General features: G+C 34.9%; 3 protein-coding genes and 1 non-coding gene across 11 annotated transcripts in view; 1 reads left to right on the forward strand and 3 right to left on the reverse strand.

Annotated features, from left to right (window-relative positions):
• LOC128031783 (serine/threonine-protein kinase MRCK alpha) overlaps nt 1-2879 on the reverse strand; it is a 54464-nt gene extending 51585 nt beyond the window's left edge. For 7 of the 8 annotated variants that reach the window (XM_052620200.1, XM_052620201.1, XM_052620199.1 and 4 more), the window contains exon 1: nt 1743-2879. In XM_052620200.1, the coding sequence (XP_052476160.1) occupies nt 1743-1920 (178 nt within the window). In that variant the 5' untranslated portion in view covers nt 1921-2879. The remainder of the gene's footprint in view (nt 1-1742) is intronic. The other variant, XM_052620204.1, reaches the window with a different exon arrangement.
• Nucleotides 2880-7920: 5041 nt separating this feature from the next.
• Nucleotides 7921-10317, forward strand: LOC127933561 (left-right determination factor 2-like). Its single transcript, XM_052530605.1, has 4 exons — nt 7921-8202; nt 9116-9359; nt 9474-9725; nt 9828-10317. Exons 1-4 carry the CDS (start codon nt 7938-7940, stop codon nt 10153-10155), a joined length of 1089 nt encoding a protein of 362 aa, XP_052386565.1. The 5' UTR covers nt 7921-7937; the 3' UTR covers nt 10156-10317.
• Nucleotides 10318-10592: 275 nt separating this feature from the next.
• Nucleotides 10593-18416, reverse strand: LOC127933515 (NACHT, LRR and PYD domains-containing protein 3-like). Its single transcript, XM_052530555.1, has 5 exons — nt 16562-18416; nt 14638-14808; nt 13161-13322; nt 12110-12156; nt 10593-12001 (listed from the first exon to the last, which is right to left on the reverse strand). Exons 1-5 carry the CDS (start codon nt 18385-18387, stop codon nt 11457-11459), a joined length of 2751 nt encoding a protein of 916 aa, XP_052386515.1. The 5' UTR covers nt 18388-18416; the 3' UTR covers nt 10593-11456.
• Nucleotides 15196-15297, reverse strand: LOC127933631 (U6 spliceosomal RNA). Its single transcript, XR_008147550.1, has one exon. It is a non-coding gene; the product is annotated as a U6 spliceosomal RNA (small nuclear RNA).
• Nucleotides 18417-20458: the final 2042 nt, after the last annotated feature.

Consider the following 20458-nt stretch of genomic DNA (forward strand, 5'->3'; position numbering starts at 1 on the left):
ATCAGAACAGATTTGAGGGAATGTAGCATTCAATTACTTGCTCAACAATAGAACCTTTGCAGTGAATGGGTGCCATCAGAATGAGAGTCCAAACAGCTGATAAAAACAAGTTTCCACAAGACATCCACATCACTCCAGTTCATCAGTTAACATCTTGTGAAGAGAAAAACTATGTTTGTAAGAAAAAAAATCCATCTAGGCAGTTTAACTGTAAACTGTTGCTTCTGCCCAAAATTTTATTTTATAATCCAGAACACTTCCTCCAGTGAAAAAGTTCATCCTCTGTTGTCATCTCACATCAAGATCCACCACATATTTCTTTAGATCCATTTCAGACTGTTTTCTCTTTTTGAACGGTGCTTGATATGTGCATAATTCTCTCCAGATTCAGAGGAATTGACTTTTATACTAGAGGAAGCAATATTACAGATAGAGGACCCTTAAGAAATGATGAAAAGTTATAAACATATTAATGATGGATTTGTTTCTTACAAGCATGCAGCTTTTCACATTGATGGACTGGAGTGGTGTGGATTACAGTGTTTTTATCAGCTGTTGTGTACTCTCATTCTGACGGCACCCATTCACTGCAGATAAACTGATGTAATGCTAAATCTCCTAATCTGTTCCCATGAAGAAACAACCTCATCTGCATCTTGGATGGCCTATGGGTGAATTTCATTCTTTTAATGCATTTACAACTTTACCACCAAACAAGTCAACGTCAAATTCCATGCTTAAAAAAAATCCTTGGTATAACACAAAATGCGGAGATTTCACATTCCAGGCGTCAGCAGTGTTGTTATTCATATAAGGAATAACACCATATTGACTGGAGTTTTTTTTTTTTTTTTTTTACATTATTCTCACACAAATCTCATCAGCCAAAGCCTTTCCCTTAAGGAACCAGTTTGGTCAATTACCAAGAGAGTGAACAGCACAACCTTCAGTGTCACAACAAAGGAAGATGATTTCTTTCATTGCTTTTCAACTAACTCTTAATGACATTCAATAGCAAATGTACTTTTATACAGAAACGTTTTGTGACTATTTTTTGGCTAATTCCAATAACATAAATCCCTTTCTGAGGTGAATTTCCATTCATGCCCAATGATTTACTGCTCACCATGCTGGTATGATGGCTCAAAATTTAACAGCATGTTGCTACTTGACTTTTCCAGGGCTACACACACACACACATACACACTCAAACCTATGATTTAGTGTTGCCAAACGTGGCTTAAAGACATTTGTTGCATGAACTTCAGTGAAATATCCTTATTTATGATTAATTTAAAACCCAAACATCTACTGAATTTAGGTTTGGTACCATAATAAGATAATTTAATCAATAAATATGATGACTTGTAATTCATTAAACATAAATTGCACAGATTTTGATATGGGTTAAACATGAAATGCATTGGTTTGAGGATGGCTTGAACTTGAAATGCATTGCTTTAAGATGGCTTGAACATGAAATGCATTGATTTAAGATTGCTTGAATATGAAATGCATTGCTTTAAGATTGCTTGAATATGAAATGCATTGCTTTGAGATTGCTTGAACATGAAATGCATTGATTTGACATGGGTTAAATATAAAACGCATTGATTTAACAGGGTTTTAACATTAAATGCACTGGTTTAAAATGTTATTTGAATGAAATACATTTATTCAATATGGTTTAAACATGAAATGCATTGATTTTAGGAAACATCTTTTTAAAGCATTATACTCACCCCATTCCAAAAACTCAGCAATGTTCTTCTCTCTTCTGAGTGGGGAGTTGATGCACTCATCATAAAGGCTGATGAGAACATCCAGGAGAGTTTCCACACTAAAACACTGTCCATTGGACTGGACAGGACCATCCAGAATCAGTTTTTCCAGCTTTTTCAAACGCACTTCTCCAGACATGGTGCAAAACGAATGTCAGTCCAAAAAAACGTAGTGTAATGTTATTAAAATCAATGCAAATACACGAACACTCTTTGGAGGGGATCTGTAAATGGCTATAAATATAATCCACCCATCATCACAGTAAAATGCAGTCACAAAACTGCAGTAAACTCAAAAATAATTTTAATTTCATACCAAATAAAACTTTCCTCTACATCTTTTAACGCACTCAGTTGAAGATCAACAAACCTCCAAATAAGAGAGAAAAAAATAACTATTCAAGACATTTATCCAAAAAGACTATCCACGTTTATGTAAAACTGCAATTTGTCTCTTGCGTTTTATAAATATTAATTACATATATTTAAGTGCCTTTCCTGTAGCTAACTTTACTCAAGCTAACGAGCTAACAACATTCCCGCGACACAATGCATCTTAACTGGTTTTCTCTCACATAAACACAAAGAATCGTGTAGTAATATCAACAAGTATTAGTGTCAAACCATGAGATGAGACTGTAAAACATCTCCAGTTTGTTCAACTTTAACGGGTTAAAATAACTGATGCTAATGATCCGGCTAATAAAGACGTTTGGCTAGCAAGCTAACAGATTTTAGCTCGTCCTCCAAGAGAATTTTCCTCAAAACAAACAGGAATAACATGACACGCCCCCAAATGTGATATTTAGGCATTACGTGCGTGGAAAATATTAATAAAATATGTTTACGTCCGCAAAAAGTGAGTTTAGCGAAGTTCTACAATGGCACTGATTAGTTTTCCATAGTCTTATTCCCATCAATATTTCCTCGAAAAGTAAGTCCTGCCCGCGGGATGAAGTCCGTCAGATGATGATGATGATGATGGGGTGAAGATGACGAGGAGGAGGATGATGAAGGTGCCCGCCGTTACTGACTGTGTGGTGTGTGTCAGGAATGATGAGGAGAAACATGGCGACTCTCTCTCTCTCTCTCTCTCTCTCATTCACACACACACACACACACACACACACACACACTCACACACGCACTCACCTTTAGCCACACACGTAAAACATAAACATATACAGGTTACATACACATAAACAAATGCATGCATTTACAACGTACAGTAGCTACACATAAGACATTCCCATGCCTGTAAAACATTCATAAATAGGCTACAGATACAATCAAATACAATCACTCAGACACTTTGAAGAAATAACATAAATAAAAACAAACAAATACACTTACATTTAAAAACAAACAGACATGCACATATAAACGGATAGGACAGATGGACACACTACACAAAAATAGACACAATTATAAACATGTATACATGTAGAGCATATAAACACAAATATAAATGTGCATCCATAAATACACATGTATACAGACGAATGTCTATACATAAATACACAAGTCTACAACAGCTGTTTTGCTGCGGGTGGGGCAGGTCGGGGTCTCATGTGTTCACACTTTCATTGTTAAGGTTATTTTAATGCTATTAAGCATACTTTGATGATTTAATGTAGTTCAATTACTTCACTTTCATAATTTATATTGGGAATCGGCTGTCTGTCTGTCTGTCTGTTGCTCTGTCATTTTATCTATTATTCTGTCTGCCTATCTAAGGTTCTTTCATTCTGTCGTTCTCTCTATCTCTCTGTCTATCTATCTATCTATCTATCTATCTATCTATCTATCTATCTATCGTTCTGTCTACCTATCATTATGTCTGTCTGTCTGTCTATGCTAGGACAATATGGTCAGTCCTTTTTTATTTTAATTTATTTTAACTCAAAATTTAAATCCTTGTACATTGTAGTAGCACATGTATATGACATATTTGACCATTTTTAAAAATGCTTATGAAAGGAAAAGTTGCTTTCATTGTATACTATCTGTACTTCCAAGTACAATAAATATATAATGTAGCAACATTAATTCAAAATTTATATATATATAAATTTAACATAATTACAGTTTTTCTCAGTCACTTTGGTGCATTTTTCAAAACAGAGATGAAATTCTCAAAACTACTTGTACAACCTCCACATCATCTAGTCATTTATACACATCATAAAACCAGTTTCTCATTCTTTTGAACAAGTTGCGATTGCTTTTGTACATTCATGCAATTGATTATGCATGTTTATCGGCAGTTTCCTACATTATCAGTTGCTCATGTCATGTTGCTCAAAACGTATTGCATAGTTTTCTGTGCAACAGTCTTACCCTTCAAAACATCTAGTCTTTAGTTCATCATATAAGTCATTAAATGCAAAATGGTTAATCTAGTTGTCAAAAACTGCCTAGCACACTTTTTATATTTATTTTTACACATTATTATTAGACGTTTTGTACATTTGGCATGAATTGTCCAAGTGAATCTTGACTTATGAAGAGAATGTAGATGATAAACCAATGATAAACCCTTTCTCTGAAATAGCTCAAAGGTTCATCTCATGAATCTTCAGTTGAAAAGCTTATACTGTATAGACAGAGGACAACACAAGAGTTACACATTCTGAAAATGGACTTATTTTCATATTTGTGTCCATATTTGTTTTTCCTTTTCTATATCACAATGACATTGTAAAGGTTTTTTTTTTTTGGTCAGACTTTGTAAAAGTGTAACTGGGAATTCTATCCAGTCTCTTTCAGTCAATATCCCACATACAGTAATGTGTAAATGTGTACGTTTGAAATGGATATGGCATACATAAGCATATGGCATATTGTTCAATAAAGTAGTTTACATCAGATCATCCCTCCAGAGTAAACTGTTATATTGACAACATGACTAAGCAATTTGACTGTCTTATCCGTAAACTATGACACAAGGACTTGTCATTCTGATGGCAGTGATATGTTCATTGACACAGATATTTATTTTTGAGAGATGAACTAAGGATTTTGAGCAGGAGACTGGCTTTTGCAGGTAATTCATGGTGATTTGCTATTTGTACGAGTTGTTTTGAGAAATGCACTTTATGTTTTGCAAATTGTGAGTTTGATTCGAGAAATGTACCAAAGCGACTGAGAAAAACTGTAACATATATTAGCCTATACATATGCAGAATGCCAGAGCTCCCCCTTGGGGCTGAAAAAAAAAAATCCACTGAGCTTGTTGAGACAGACTAGGAACAGTTTCTTGGAAAGCCATGGTAAAGCAGCATCACCTACTGGTCTTTTCAGGGATTCATCTACTATTTTTCCAATTGGCTGCATGGAATTCATGGAAATAATTTGAGAAAAGAATAAATGAATTTAAAGAATGGAGGCAAACTGTGCCGTAGAATATCCCTTTTATTCTGGTTTGGCATTTTCAAACAAAGAAAGTCAAAGCAGACAGTATATTAACAGTTTGTCTGACTGAGCTTAATTGCATTTCTATTAGTCTTGATAGTGGATCAAATCAAGTCTTCCATCATAGCAGTAAACATTGAGGACATCTGATGTGTGTAGCTGGGCTGGTTTCAACGAACAGCTTCTATAACGCTCATCATTAACACCTTTTGTGTTTATTGGGGCTCTTGATTAAAAGGGCCAAAACACAGGAGAGTGTTATTGTTGGTTTAATCCTTCTGATCCCTTTTCATATGCAATTAGAAAATGAGAGATACCACTTTCAGTCTAGATCATCTAATTAATTGATGTGCTAGAATCTGCAGCATGGAGAAATCAAGGAAAGTCATTTGCAGCACCCCACCCTCCAAAACAACCGTCTATAGCTAGAAATAATAGTTTGGCTTAATGAGTCAGTGAAAGTCTCAGGCCTAAGATCTTTTGTTATGATGGTGTGTATTCAAAATATTAAGCCCAATACAGTTTGAACTGGACTGTCTTATGAAATATGTTACAAGGATAGATAGTATGGAATTCACCACAGAAAATTACATTGCACAGAAATTGAGTATTGTTAAATTAAATATAATTTCATAATATTTAATACTGACTGAGACCACAGTTAAAAAAAAATAAATCCATAAAAATAAATTAATTAATTAAATTCAAGAAAAAACTAACTTGAAAACTTACAATATTTTTTTTTTTATATTGACATTAAATATAATTGATATTTATCTACATAACAACTTTTATCTTTCTATCTTTATTTATTTGATAACAAACTGCAACTATCTTCAACAAAGGAAAAAAATTTGCAGGTAAAAGATTTGACAGAGATACAATTGTGTAAACACAAATTGTGCAAAATAAATGTTAGAAGTCTTTATATAAAGTACACAAATTTTTATTACTTAAAATAATAAATAAATAAATAAACATGGCGACTTATAGGACAGCAAATACATTTACATACATAAAAGCTAAAAAAAAATTCACAAAAACATATGATGCTTTAGAAATAATATGTTGAAAACATAAACAACGTAAAACTGCTTTGAGATAAACTGAACTACTATATTTAGTTTGGTTTTCTAGATGCCATGTTAGCAGTTTTAGATTAGACACAAAAAATGAATAAAATATAAAGGTTTCAAAAGTAATTTTATTTTAAGTTCTGTATGCATTTTAGGTCTTAAATTTATGTTGGAGAAAATGTGGCTTATCTGTGCTATTGACTTAATTTGGAATAATAATAGCCATGTTGATTCGTAAACATTGGTTTATACTTGTCTTGCCCATCCTGACAAACAGCGTCAGATAATAACACGATTACCATGAAAGCGTGGCTGTGTAGCAAGTAAATTTGCTTAGCTGTCTGACGTGATGTGATCCGTCATCAGCCGTTCCTGTACCATCATTGTCTGACATCCCAGGACAACCTGCAGCCCCAATACACAATACACAGACTGGGGTAACTTTAGTCCCATGTTGGCAGGACAGATGAGGTCTGGGCAGTCCTGCAATAGTAACAGATAACCACCCCCTTGAGAAACTCCCTCCAATCCACATCTCTGAACACACTCCTGGATTTACTGCCTCTGTTTGTGGAATAATGACTGCAGGGTGGCCGTTTCTCAATACACTTTCCTCTCTCCTCTGCCCTGCCAAATACACTGCTGCTTTTACCAAAGATGGTTACAGTTGGAAAGCAGAAGGGAATTAATTTAAACATAGGCAGAAAGAAGTAAATCAATACAACAAATAAGTTAACCGTGCACTAATTACATTTACACATTTAAAAAAAAAGAATTATTAGCTCCAGAATATATACGTTTAATTTTGTTTACAAAAACATTCATTTATGCTTATGCCTTTATCATAATTTAATACAATTTAAACAAAAGTAAAAACTCTCTCTCTCTATATAATGCTTTGAAATAGATTTAACATTTATATATATATATAATATATATATATATATATATATATATATATATATATATATATATATATATATATATATATATATAAAATACAGTATATGTATAATGCCTACACATATAAGGAAAAATGTTCTTCACAAAAATAAATGTATTTATGTAGAAATAAATTAATAAAATAAAATAAAAGGTTCAAAAATAATATGAAAAATGCTTTGAAATAGATTAAAATGATAAATAAATTAATATACATGAATGATTATTCATAATTAGAGTATGTATATATATATATATATATATATATATATATATATATATATATATATATATATATATATATATATATATATGTAAATAGGCCCTGAACATACTTGATATGAAAAATGATAAAAAAACTAAATCATGAAATACATTTTGTTTTATAAATAAATGTATATATTTGTAAATATATTGTAAATATATTGTAAATACAATATATATATATATTTCATCATTTTGTAATATTTACAAATATAGATACAATTTATATAATGAACATACTTATGATACATTTGAGTAACCAAAAATCATGAGCAGCATTAGGTGGTCTAAATGAGACATGGCTTTGAAGAGTGTCTTTTTAAGTTGTCTTCCCTTTGTTAGAGGTGTGAGGAGTCAGATGGGGTGGGGGGGAGAGGGGGGCAACTGTATATAAACCCTGAGAGATTCAGAGAGTCAGTCATTCAATCAGGAGAGCGACATTGGCATCACTATTTCAAGCATGGCCCTGCTCATCCAGCTGCTTATTGGCATCACAGCGATCTCATTCACTGAGGGATTCGAGCATGAGGATATGAAGCAGGCCATGCTCCAAAAACTTGGACTAACCGAACTCCCCAGGATTCAGAAGAGAGATTTGGAAAATCTATTTATACCAGCTCACATCAAGAACAAATATCTGTCCATGCTGAAACTCCATCACAAGCGCAGGAGAAGATCGCTGCCAAGCCTGGCGGGAATTCTTAGAGGGATTCATGGGAATGCAGGTGGGTTTCATTTTCAAAATGAAATTGAACTGTTAATAAGTAAAAAAAAAAAAAAAAAAAAAAAAAAAAAAAAATACATATATATACATTTTTTAAATATAATGTTAATGTATTTTGTATCATGAACCAACACAAAAAATGATTAATGCATATATCTGGGCCATACACTAATTAAATTTACAAATAAAAGTGTAAATAGTTTTAAAATGTAAAAGATTATATTCTAAATTAATAAAAGCTCAATTTTCTTAAATTTATGCTTTAGAAATAATTAAATAAAGATGCAATCATGAATAATGTAAAAATCCTTTAATTAGATTAAACTGATAAATAACTGCATAAATACATAGAGAAACTTTGCAATTTTTTTTTTAATGATATTCCATATTTAAATATTAGGTTGCTTAGTCTGTGTCATTAACAAAGAGCAATAATGAATACAGAAATTAACTTCACCATACAGTAATTACATTAAAAATTATTTCTACAATTTATGTATTTTTGATTTATGGTAATGTATAAATATATAATTGCTGCAAAATTTATGTATACAGCTTTTAATATAAAAAGTGTTACTATGTCAAAATTAACAGATAAAATTAATAACTGCTGTGAAAGTATTTGAGTTCATATTAACTATTGTAACTTATGAACTTTATTGCAATATTCAACTGATTTTTTTTATTTTATTAATGTCTTACTTTATAACTTAAAATATGTTGTCAAAGTTATGTTTTTTAACATCATAGCAATTTTTGGACTATTATGAATTTACTTACTGATCGAGAATATCAAGTAGAAATTGTTATGCCAAAATAAGTACAAAAAGATGTTGCCAAAACATTACGATGAATTTTTTTTTTTTTACAGTGCATGTCATAAACTATAATCTAATGTATTCTGTTTTTTACAGATATAACAGGTGAAATTAAGTACTCTGACACAACCCGTCAGCGTCTTGTATTCGACATGGAGGCCAGACTCCAAGAAAACACAGAAGTCACAATGGCCGAACTGAAACTTTTCCAAACAGCTGTGCAGAATCCATCTAAACCTGAGCGAAGGCACCACAGACCCATTAACAACGCCAGAGTGAGCATCTACTGGGTGGAGGTGCTGGCAAACGGCTCCAACAGAACATCACTCATAGACTCAAGGTATGCCAGATGTCCAAATATAATAAAACATATATAAATGCACAAATTATAACAGTCCTTAAATGAATAATGCATGAATGGGAACTCATGTCTTCATATTTGCCATTTTAATAGACTGGTTCCTATCCATGAGTCTGGCTGGAGGAGCTTTGATGTGACGCAGGCCGTTCATTACTGGTCTAAAGCCCAGAAGAAAGCACCTCTGCATCTGGAGGTGTGGACTGAAGGAGAGAGACCTGGTAGCTATGCGGCTGAGATGGCCAAAAGAGTGCGCTTTGCCACACAGGACCCGAAAGAGAACACCCTGGAAAAGGATTTGGGAGCACCTGAACTTGTGTTTTACACCCTAAACCTGGATGAATATGGGTGAGTACTGTAATTAAACTGCAGTTTATTTAGTTTGCATTGAACTTTACACCTTTCAATCATATGCTCATTAACTGAAACCCTTAATTTCCATGTCAACAGATCTCAGGGGAACTGTAACTCTAGCCCAAACAGCAGCAAGTGTTGCAGAGAAGAGCATTTCATTAATTTCCGTGAGCTGACCTGGACTCAGTACTGGATCATCGAGCCGGCCGGGTACCAGGCCTTCAGATGTGCTGGAGGATGCAAGCAGCCCAAACACAGTTACTATGGATACGGGCAGAGGACCTGTGCGGTGATGGAGAGCGCACCGCTGCCCATGATGTACCTGGTGAAAAAGGGGGATTACACTGAAATCGAGGTGGCAGAGTTCCCGAATATGATTGTTGAGAAGTGTGGCTGCTCCATGGACAAAATCCCTCCAGTCTGAGACTGTCTCATAGTTTGCTCTCAGATGAGAGGTGATGATGTTTTAATTCAATATCTCAGAGATACTAAACTGAGATTCACATGTTACAAATCCCCACTGAGCACTTGAAAATCAAATTATTTATGAATTATTTGTTTAATGTAAGCATCAGAAATAGCCTGTTGATTGATGTGATTTTTGAAAAATAAAATAAGTAATTTTATATCGTGTTTTCGTTTTTTTTTTTTTTACATGATTTTTTTTATGCTAATATGCATTTAAATTAAATATTTTATTTTGGTTATTAATGTTAATAATACACAGCTAAACACTTACAAAGAATACTTATATACCAATACTTATGCTCACATCAGATAGAGAGATAAAACTCTAAAAGTGAAGATCTTCTTAGCTGGTAAAACATCTTTGTGTTGAATCACCCAAAAAGAAAATGTGACATTCTGTAGTTTTGTCTCATATTCATACAGACAGACAGACAGACAGATAGATAGTACAAAACTGAAAATAACCCTGTAACAATAAAAACTTCATGATCTTCGGGAAGAAGGTGGCGGACAATCCACTGACATTTTAATAATTCAAAATAAACACAAATAAAAACCAAACACAACTAAAAGCCCAGGCCTGGTACTCTCTCGTCCTTCACTGTCGTCGCTCCAGTTTTATGTCCTTCCATCTCCTCCGTGGGACTCGAGACCGGTGAGTCGAGCAGGTGTCGCTCATCTCCAATCACTCCACTGGCCTCGCATCCGTTCCCACGACCCTCAGCCCCACCCCACTCGTCACAAACCCCATGTTTTACTCACCCTAAAGCCATCCTAGGTGTATTTGACTTTATTCTTTCAGACAAATACAGTCAGTTTTGTCAAAAAATATCCTGGCTCTTCCAAGCTTTATAATAGCAGTGAATGGTGTTTGGGATTTTGGGATTATACTGTATATAAAACTCCAATTGTATTCATCTGAAAGAAGAAAGGCTTGGGGGTGAGAAAACCATGGGTTAATTTTCATTTTTGGGTAGAGGTATTTGTAGAGGTTGATAAAAACATTTTAAACATGAAACTTTGTAATATATTTAAGAATTTGGAAGCAATCAGAAGAAAAAAAAATCATATTTTGAGGATAAAATATCAGCCCAAAATAATATTGAGCTCTAGACTCAATATCATTGAATGTATTTTTGCTCTACATCTATGAGAGATTCTGAGAACACGTGATCAGGAAGAGACGTCATCCTTCCACACAGCTCCACAGTCTTTAACATTCGTAATGAAGCGTGTTTAGGAACTCTGACTGAAACCTCAGTCTGGTCTAATCTCACAAAGAGACACAGAACTACCAGAATAACAAACCCTAAATCCAGCATAGAGGGGTTCAGTGAATGTGGTGTTGAATGTGTGTAAGTGTGTGAGCTTGTGTGTGTTAGAGACACTGTAGAAAGACAGAGTTCCGGCTGACCAGTCCAGGTACACTCCAACTCTGTTAGAGCGGCTTGAAGGGGGAGGTATGACTGTTTCCACATTATTGTGTCTGACAATGAATTTGTAATTATTCCAGATCAGACTCCAGGAATTTTCATTGAGCCCAAACCTACAGTCATCATTCTTTCCTTTCCTGTTGATTCTTTTGTATGTCACTGATATATCAGGCTTCCCATTCCATTCAGCCTCCCAGTAACAGCGTCCAGTCAGACTCTCTCTACACAGAACCTGAGGAAATCTCTCAAATCTCTCTGGATGATCAGGATACGGCTGCTTCTTTTTCACATGTTTCACCGTTCTGTTCCTCTCAGACAGAGCGAGACATGTGTTTGCTGTGTTTAAATCCAGTGTGAGATTGCAGATATCTGAACACAAGAAGAGAGATTACAACATTGATAACACACACAAACAAACACACAAAAAATAATAATAATCAAAGAATGTGTGTGTGTGAGTGAGAGAGAGAGAGTTACATTTCTGTGGTCCTGCTACAATCCTGAACTCTCCTCCATGATCCACACTATAAAAAACAAAATGTCTCATTTTTAATGATAATAACAATGAACTACTTTTTTTTTACTTTTTGTAAGAGATGGAGAGGAGGAGCACTAAACTAAAACAGTGCCCCATTCAATATTCAGTTTCACTTGGAAATACGTTATTATACTGACATTATGTCGGCAACAATTTTCAGTTTCACATACTTTAAAGCAAAAAAGAAATGTGGGTAAATGAACGTATAAAAATAGTTAATAAAAATGTAGTAAAAAGGAATAAAATACTGCATTTAGCACTGAAAATAAGATGTGTAACATACTGTGCATTAGGTCTTAAAGTGACAGCAGTCTAATACCTGCTGCAGTTTATTTTATCGGTAACACTTTAGAATAAGGTTCCATTAGTTAATGTTAGTTAACTACTTTCGTTAAAATGAACTAAGCAAGAACAATCCTTCTACAGCCTTTATAAGTCTTAGTTCATGTTAATTTCAACATTTACTAATGCATTATTTAAATCAAAAGTTGTGCTTATTAACATTAGTTAATGCACTCTGAATTACCATGAACTAACAATGAATAACTGTATTTTCATTAACTAACATTAACGAAGATGAATAAATACAGTAATAAATGTATTATTCATTGTTTGTTCATGTTAATTAATACATTAACTAACATTAACTAATGGAACCTTATTCTAAAGTGTTACCATTTTATCTTCTGCTTGACTACTTTACGCTAATTTCTTGGTATTGAAATAAGCACATTAGAATTAACCACGTGACACTGAAGACTGGAGTGATAATTGTTACTGTAATTATATTTCTCTATATTACTGTTTTACTAATTTTTATATTGAATAAAAGCAGTCTAGGTGAACAAAATAAACTTATAGAAATATTTAACAATCTTATTCCTAATTTTTGATCGGTACTGTACATTTGAGTTTTCAGTGGCTTACATGTGTGTGCTACAGTAAACATCTACAATCACATGACAGGATGATTGTCATTGCTGAACATACTTGAGTTTGTCCAGTCTGTAGTTTGGATCAGAGAGCAGCTTGACCAATGATTGTCCTGGGTGATTGTAGCTCATATCCAGCTCACTCAGGTGTGAGGGGTTTGAACTCAGAGCTGAAGCCAGAAATTCACAGCCTTCCTCTGTCACCATACAGCCAGATAATCTAGAAAAAACACACATACAAACACTAAACATCACCCTGGAGAACATTTTAAACTAGTTCACATGAGTGTTCAGATTTCTGTAACTCATGCTGCTTCAAATCAAATTATTCCTTGATTCACTGAAGCAATTTTTACCCACACATCAATGATTACAGGTTCAGTTTAGCTTGCGTAACTAGTGTGTTACTAGTGTGTTTAATGTTTTACTCAGAGTCACTGTGTTGATTAAAGAATATCTCGGCAGATCTCGGTAAGAGTCTTCATCTCTAATCCTCATAAACTTAATCAGTGAATAAATCATTAAAAAAAAAGTAAAATTCATTAAAACAACTGTCTGGAACAAACTGGGGTCTGCTAAAGGGTCACTAACAGTACCGCCGCTCCCTACACGCAGAGTACGCAGTTTGTTTATTGCACCAACTCCCAAGGGGGCACCATCCCACTTGCTCCAAAAAAAGACTAGCACCTCTTGTGACTATGCCCGCGAAAAGACAACAGTAAAAAACTGGCATAAAGTTGGCTTGACGTTGGATGTATAATTTTCGCAAATTTAGGGACAGTCTCTAAAATTACATGTGATACTGTTATACACCTTTCTAAGGTCAATAGCATTTGAGAAAGACTTAACAGTCATAAAGATTGTTCATCTAGGTCTCAACTATAATGCACATTTACAATTTTTTTATATTTATTAAAATAAACTGTAAATCATATGTAGATTATACTACTTTTTCACAACAAATTCACTTGATCTTTCAATTTTGGCCTGCCTTTTATCATAGATGACACAGCCTCTATATAATTTCTTCATGTGGACATCACAACCATTAAAAAAATAAACCATGGTTTTATAATAGTAAAACTGCTTAATTATTTTTTTTGCATGATTTCTGAATGCTTGCAACAATTTAATCAATTAAACAACTATATTAATAAAGTCATATTCACAGGTAACTGTTGAGAGCTACAATTGTAATTTGTGAACAATACATTTTTTATATATATTTATTTACTTTTTTATTTAATTAAAGTTTGGTTTTTACCCATATACCAGTTTTTTTATGATATTTGAGGGGGCACAAAAATACAGTCCTACTTAGGGCACCCCTTTTGGCCAGCAGCGGCCGTGGCAACTAAGCAATTGTTTGGCATAGTACAAAATGTAGTTAACTTTCTGAGGGAGTTGAACCCTCGATTGTGTTCTGGTTTGACAGTCTAAAACAGTCCGTTTAAAATATAAATGTTTCTCTGGGTCCTCCCAGTCCAGCAAAGCTAAGGCCCAGGCCAAGTGTCCATCTGTTTTTATTTTTTTACCTCAGTATGTTGATTTGACAGTGTGGACTCTTCAGTCCATCGGAGAGCAGCTTCACTCCTGAATCCTGCAGATCATTGTGACTCAGGTCCAGCTCTCTCAGTGAGTTTGATGATTGTAGAGATGAAGACAAACTTTTACAGCACTGATCATTGAGATTACAGCCATCAAGTCTATAAAACAGGAGGGTATATGATTTAATATCGAGGAGATGGTGGGTTCAAATACTATCTGTTCTGCACATTGATCACATGAAAGTGAAAGTTGTGACATTTGCCAAGTATGGTAATGCACTCTGCATTTAACTCATCCAAGTGCACACACACAGCAGTGAGAAGTGAACACACTGTGGACACACACCGGTAGCAATGGGCAGCTATATATCCAGCACCCGGGGAGCAACCGGGGGTTTAAGTGCCTTGCTAAAAGGCACTTCAGCTATGGATATTGAGGGTGGTAGTTAGCGCTGTTCATTAACTCCCCACAACACCGAGACTCGAACCTGCAACCTTCGGGTTACAAGTCCAAATGTCTATCCACTAGACCACAGCTGCCCCCCCAAATGGAGTGCTTCACGGATTTGCGTGTCTTCCTTTCACGGGGTCATGCTAATCTTCTCTGTATTGATCCAGTTTTAGTATATGTGTTGCTGTGGCAAGCACAATGAATAGTATTCTGTTTTTTTTTTTCATGAAGTGAACTCTGTATACTGACTGACAATTAACTCATTATATTTTAATTAGTCTGATACTACAAACCTACTGTATTAGAAAAGTCAGTTTATAGTCATATATGTGACAGGTTCTAACATGACTGAGATGCTTTGAATTATATTCCAGAGCAACGAAACATACACAAGAGATCAAAACACTTTTCCTGTATATTTAAAAAATATCCTATGATTTACTTAAAATAATGCATACCCAAGGTGGTAATGCAGCTATGGTGTGAAGCACATTATTTGTATTCCTTTCCAACAATCCAAGCCCCCTTTACTAATTCTGAATACTCGTTTTACAACAAACATTGTATAGCTTTCCAACCACCATTTATCAATAGAGGAGAGAATCATTGCAATGCTGTTACAGAGACAGAGTAGTGTTGGGCAGCATAAACTGTAAGTTTATTTAATTAAACAAAATATTGATGATACCACCTAAAAACTGAAAGTCATGTAACTTTTCATTGGAGAAACTATTTTCTTAACAAGAATTAGGGCAGTGCTGACAGATTTCTTTGTGTGTGTGTGCTCTTGTTTTTGTGACATATCAGGACACAACTCTGTATTAAATTTAAATTAAATTTATGGATTTAGCAGACGCTTTTATCCAAAGCCATTTACAGTGCATTCAGGCTATCAATTTTTACATATCATGCGTTCCCGGGGAATCGAACTCCCAACCTTGCGCTTGCTTGCTTGCTTGCTTGCTAGTGCAGTGCTCTACCAGTTGAGCTACATTTGAGCTCATTCAGAATGAGTTTTTTTTTTTTTGAGAAAGTAAAAATACACAACGTTTCCTGTGAGGGTTAGGGTTAGGTGTAGGGTTGTTGAAAGCCGATAAAATATACAGTTTGTACAGTATAAAAACCATTATGCCTATGGGATGTCCCCACAAAAACAAACGTGTGTGTGCGTGTGTGTGTGTGCGTGTGTGTGAATGTGTGTCTGTACTGTATGTGTGCACATGCAGAGAAAGAATGGACGATAACCCCCCCCAATGATTCATTATCAGGCAATCAGAATCAACAATTCAGCCAGTGGTTTAATATGCAATAAAGTATTAACAATGTATTTCAGTTTCAGATTTTCCATTAAATTGTTGTAATGACAAAGAAACTGTTTCATGATTTGATGGAGAATATACAATATAACTGTGTCACATCAAAACATACACACCATCTCCAGTCACAAAAATTAGTACTCACATAGCTTTTCTGCAGTTCACCACAGCTGGTATCAGTCTCCTTCTACCCTCATCTGATGTGTTGTATTTCTTCAGATCAAACTTATCCAGCACCTCCTCTGATATTTGAAGTATATAGGCTATTGTTGTGCAGTGAGCAGGAGAGAGTCTTTTTGAGTGATTCTCTGATTTCACAAACTCTTGAATCTCTTGGTAAAGAGTCTGATCCTTCATTTCCAGCAGACAGAGAAACAGATTGATGCATCTCTCAGCTGAGAGATGTTTACCTCTCATATAATAATGATCATTCTTGATTTTGTATTTAATGTGCTGAGTAATTTCCACCATGTTCTCTGAGCTGTTCTCTCTGTGTGTCAGTAGATCCTGTAAGAGTCTCTGATTGGAATCCAGTGAGACACCCATCAAGAATCGCAGGAAAAGATCCAGGTGTCCGTTTTTACTCTCTAAAGATTTATTAACTGCTGCTTTTTGTACCTCACTCATAGTGATGTCAATACCATACAAATTATATTCTTCAAGCTCAATCGTTCCACACATCCCTGAAACCAATGATCTATACTCCAAATCACGTAGAATCGAATTCAGTGATTTCTCTTTTTTTTCTACTTGGGAGTAAAGCACAAAGAAAGCAGCTAAAAACTCTTGAAAGCTCAGATGTATGAAGCAGTAGACTTTCCTCTGATGAATCACAGATTCCTGCTTAAAGATCTCAGTGCAAATCCCAGAATACACTAAGGCATCAGTGACGTATATGCCGCTCTCAGTCAGGTTCTCCTCATAAAAGATCACATTGCCCTCCATCAGCTGTTTGAAAGCCAGTTCAGCAAGTTTTACAATCAAGTCTCTGTTGGGCTTCAGGAGTTTCTTTGCATTTTTCACATCATACTTCTGATTCCTCATGTTGATCTGTGTCAGCAGGAAGTGGATGTACATTTCAGTCAGAGTTTGAGGGATTTCTGCACTGTCATCTTGTTTCAGGAGGTTCTGAAGCACAGTGGATGAGATCCAGCAGAAGACAGGGATGTGACACATGATGTGGAGGCTTCTTGATCTTTTTATGTGAGAGATGATTCTGCTGGCTTCATGCTCATCACTGATTCTCTTCCTGAAATATTCCTCTCTCTGAGACTCATTGAATCCCTGAATTTCTGTCACACGGTTGATGTATTTTGAGGGAATCTGATTGGCTGCTGCTGGTCTGGAGGTGATCCAGATGAGAGCAGAGGGAAGCAGGTCTCCTCTGATGAGGTTTGACATCAACACACTCACTGAAGAAGACTTATTCATATCAAGGACTCTCTCATTATCTGAAAATGTCAGTGGAATTCTGCTTTCATCCAGACCATCAAAGATGAACACAACTTTACTCTCTTCATAAATCTTTGAGTCCAGATTTTGAAGTTCAGGATGAAAGTCCAGCAGAAGTCTGTGAAGACTGTACTGGTGATCTTTAATCAAGTTCAGCTCTCGAAATGGAAGCACAAACATGAAATCTACATCCTGATTGGTTTTTTCCTCAGCCCAGTCCAGAATGAACTTCTGTACAGAGACAGTTTTTCCAATTCCAGCGATGCCTTTAGTAAGAACAGTCTTGATTTTGTCTTTCTCCTCACATCCATGTTCATGTAAGGGTTTAAATATGTCATTGCAGTAGATTGGAGTGAATTGTGTTCTGGCTGTTTTCTCCATCTGTAAAACCTCATGCTCTTCATTCACCCCTTCACTCTCTCCTTCTATGATGTAGAGCTGTGTGTAAATACTGTTCAGGAGGGTTTGATTTTCTACTAGTTTGATTCCCTCAAATAAGCTCTCATACTTGTTCTTCATAATGGTTTTGTGTTGGTCTTTGACTCTCTGTCTGATGAGGGTCTGACCTTCGGAGTCAGTGCCGGGATGGGGTGTAACTGATCTGATCACATCATCATCGCTCTTTACTCTGCAAAAACAGAGATTTGTTTGTTTGTGATTTAATGACATGTTAGCTTTCTTGGCAAAGAAAGTTAAAATACAATAAATGCATACCAATTAAAAATCCATATAAGTTTTAGTTTTATTTATTTACAATAAAAACTCTAAAATCCATTCAGGTCTGAATTTGTTAAATGTTTTGAAACAGACAGATGAAATGGCAAAAAAAATATGACCAAAAAAACATTTACAAATGTTTATAACACATCAAATTCCAAGATTTGATTTCATCTCACACTAAAGATGCTGATATTGGCTATTTGCATCAGTGATAAACTACAAATTAACATAGTTGTAGCATTAAAATGCACCAAGTTACAATGTACAAATTGGCATTGCAAGATTAGAATCTTCGGTAACACTTTAGTATAGGGTCCAATTCTCACTAATAACTAGTTGCTTATTAGCATGCCTATTATTAACATATTGGCTGTTTATTAGTGGTTATAAAGTACATATAATGCATGACATCCATAATCCTACCCAATACCCTAAACTTAACAACTACCTTATAAACTATTAATAAGCAGCAAATCAGGAATTAATTGAGGCAAAAGTCATAGTTAATGGTTAGTTAATAGTGAGAATTGGACCTTAAAATAAAGAGTGACCGAATTTTCCATCTTTAAACTGGCATGGCAACTGGATTACATAGTAATCTGAGACTACAACTGTAAAAACACTGCAATCCTTTGGACATTCACAATAGCTACTATATATAGGGCTATAAAGCAATGTTGTACACATTTTTTTATTTATTAATCAAATAAATGCTTATGACCTAATAGCAAACTTTTGCCTGAAGTAGCAAAGACAATGCTCATGCTGATACTTACTCAGGGTCAGAGGTCACTGCTCTAGCACTGAGATTAGGAGGAATTCCTATGGACCAGTCACTCTTCAGTGATACACAGCTGGGTTCTGGAGATGCTGCATTACTTGTCTGAACAGAAACCTCCTCCTTTCTCACTTTATAGGCAGTAGTACTGACACACAGACCAGAAATATACTTAATTTAGGACCACAATCATCAAATATAAATACGTCTCACTGAAAATCTAAAGATGCTCTTTCAGCATTGGTAATATTGTTGTGCTCTGAGAATCAATATATGCCCATGTTGCCAAGTCCATGGTTTTCCCGCGGAATTAGATTACTTTAATTCTGTTGTCTCGAGGTGTTTTCCATGTCCACGGGGTGAAACAATCCCAAACACATGATTATTTTCCCCCTGGAATGTGAATTTTATCAGAGAAACACTACCAAAAACATGTTTTTTTTCTGTGTATTCTTACCCCCTGGATTGCGATTGGGCTAGTTTTCAGCATGTTTTTAGTAGCAATTGGGAGTATTTTGGTGTGTAAACCTGGAAACCATGATCCATACCATGCTTACAGGAAGAACAGAAAGTGGAACAAATGGCTACTAGGATGGCAGAGTTTTAATTTTTTTTACTCATTAGTTTGATAATTATCATTATCACAACATTGTTTATTAGCTAGCTGTCTTGAATCAAACTGTATAATTAAAGAACACTTTGATTGAAAAGCAGAAATCTAACAAAATTAATCCAGCAGAATTATATTATGACATGACTTGAAATTTCTTCAATTTGGAACTTGTATACATTAGTGGATGCATAATACAGTTAGCAATAATTAACATTTGGCAAACTGAGAACAAGTTACAACAACACACTGACAATAAGAGCTGGAGTGTTAAAGAAGCCAGCTAGCTGTTGACCTGCGCACCTGGTCATCGCCATCCATGCTAAATCTGATGTTCAGATGGAGTTACAATAACATTAACTAATTCTAACTCAAGAATAAAGTGATTTGCAATAACGAATACTCTGAAAAGTAAAGCAGTATACAATTAAAACTGACTTGCTTTACCAATCACCAAAGAGTCACATATTTTAAAATTCAAT

The sequence above is a fragment of the Carassius gibelio genome, chromosome A17 (assembly GCF_023724105.1).
Source record: "Carassius gibelio isolate Cgi1373 ecotype wild population from Czech Republic chromosome A17, carGib1.2-hapl.c, whole genome shotgun sequence".
Classification (NCBI taxonomy): domain Eukaryota; kingdom Metazoa; phylum Chordata; class Actinopteri; order Cypriniformes; family Cyprinidae; genus Carassius; species Carassius gibelio.

Excerpts from the sequence above, each read along its gene's own strand:
- LOC127933561 (XM_052530605.1), top strand. The coding sequence starts at position 7,938 with ATGGCCCTGCTCATCCAGCTGCTTATTGGCATCACAGCGATCTCATTC. Across the intron at positions 9,360-9,473 it reads ACATCACTCATAGACTCAAG|ACTGGTTCCTATCCATGAGT; the intron begins GTATGCCAGATG and ends CCATTTTAATAG. Across the intron at positions 9,726-9,827 it reads CTAAACCTGGATGAATATGG|ATCTCAGGGGAACTGTAACT; the intron begins GTGAGTACTGTA and ends CCATGTCAACAG.
- LOC127933515 (XM_052530555.1), bottom strand. The coding sequence starts at position 18,387 with ATGAAGAACAAGTATGAGAGCTTATTTGAGGGAATCAAACTAGTAGAA. Across the intron at positions 14,809-16,561 it reads GTGAACTGCAGAAAAGCTAT|ACTTGATGGCTGTAATCTCA; the intron begins GTGAGTACTAAT and ends CCTGTTTTATAG. Across the intron at positions 12,157-13,160 it reads TACAGACTGGACAAACTCAA|TGTGGATCATGGAGGAGAGT; the intron begins GTATGTTCAGCA and ends TGTTTTTTATAG.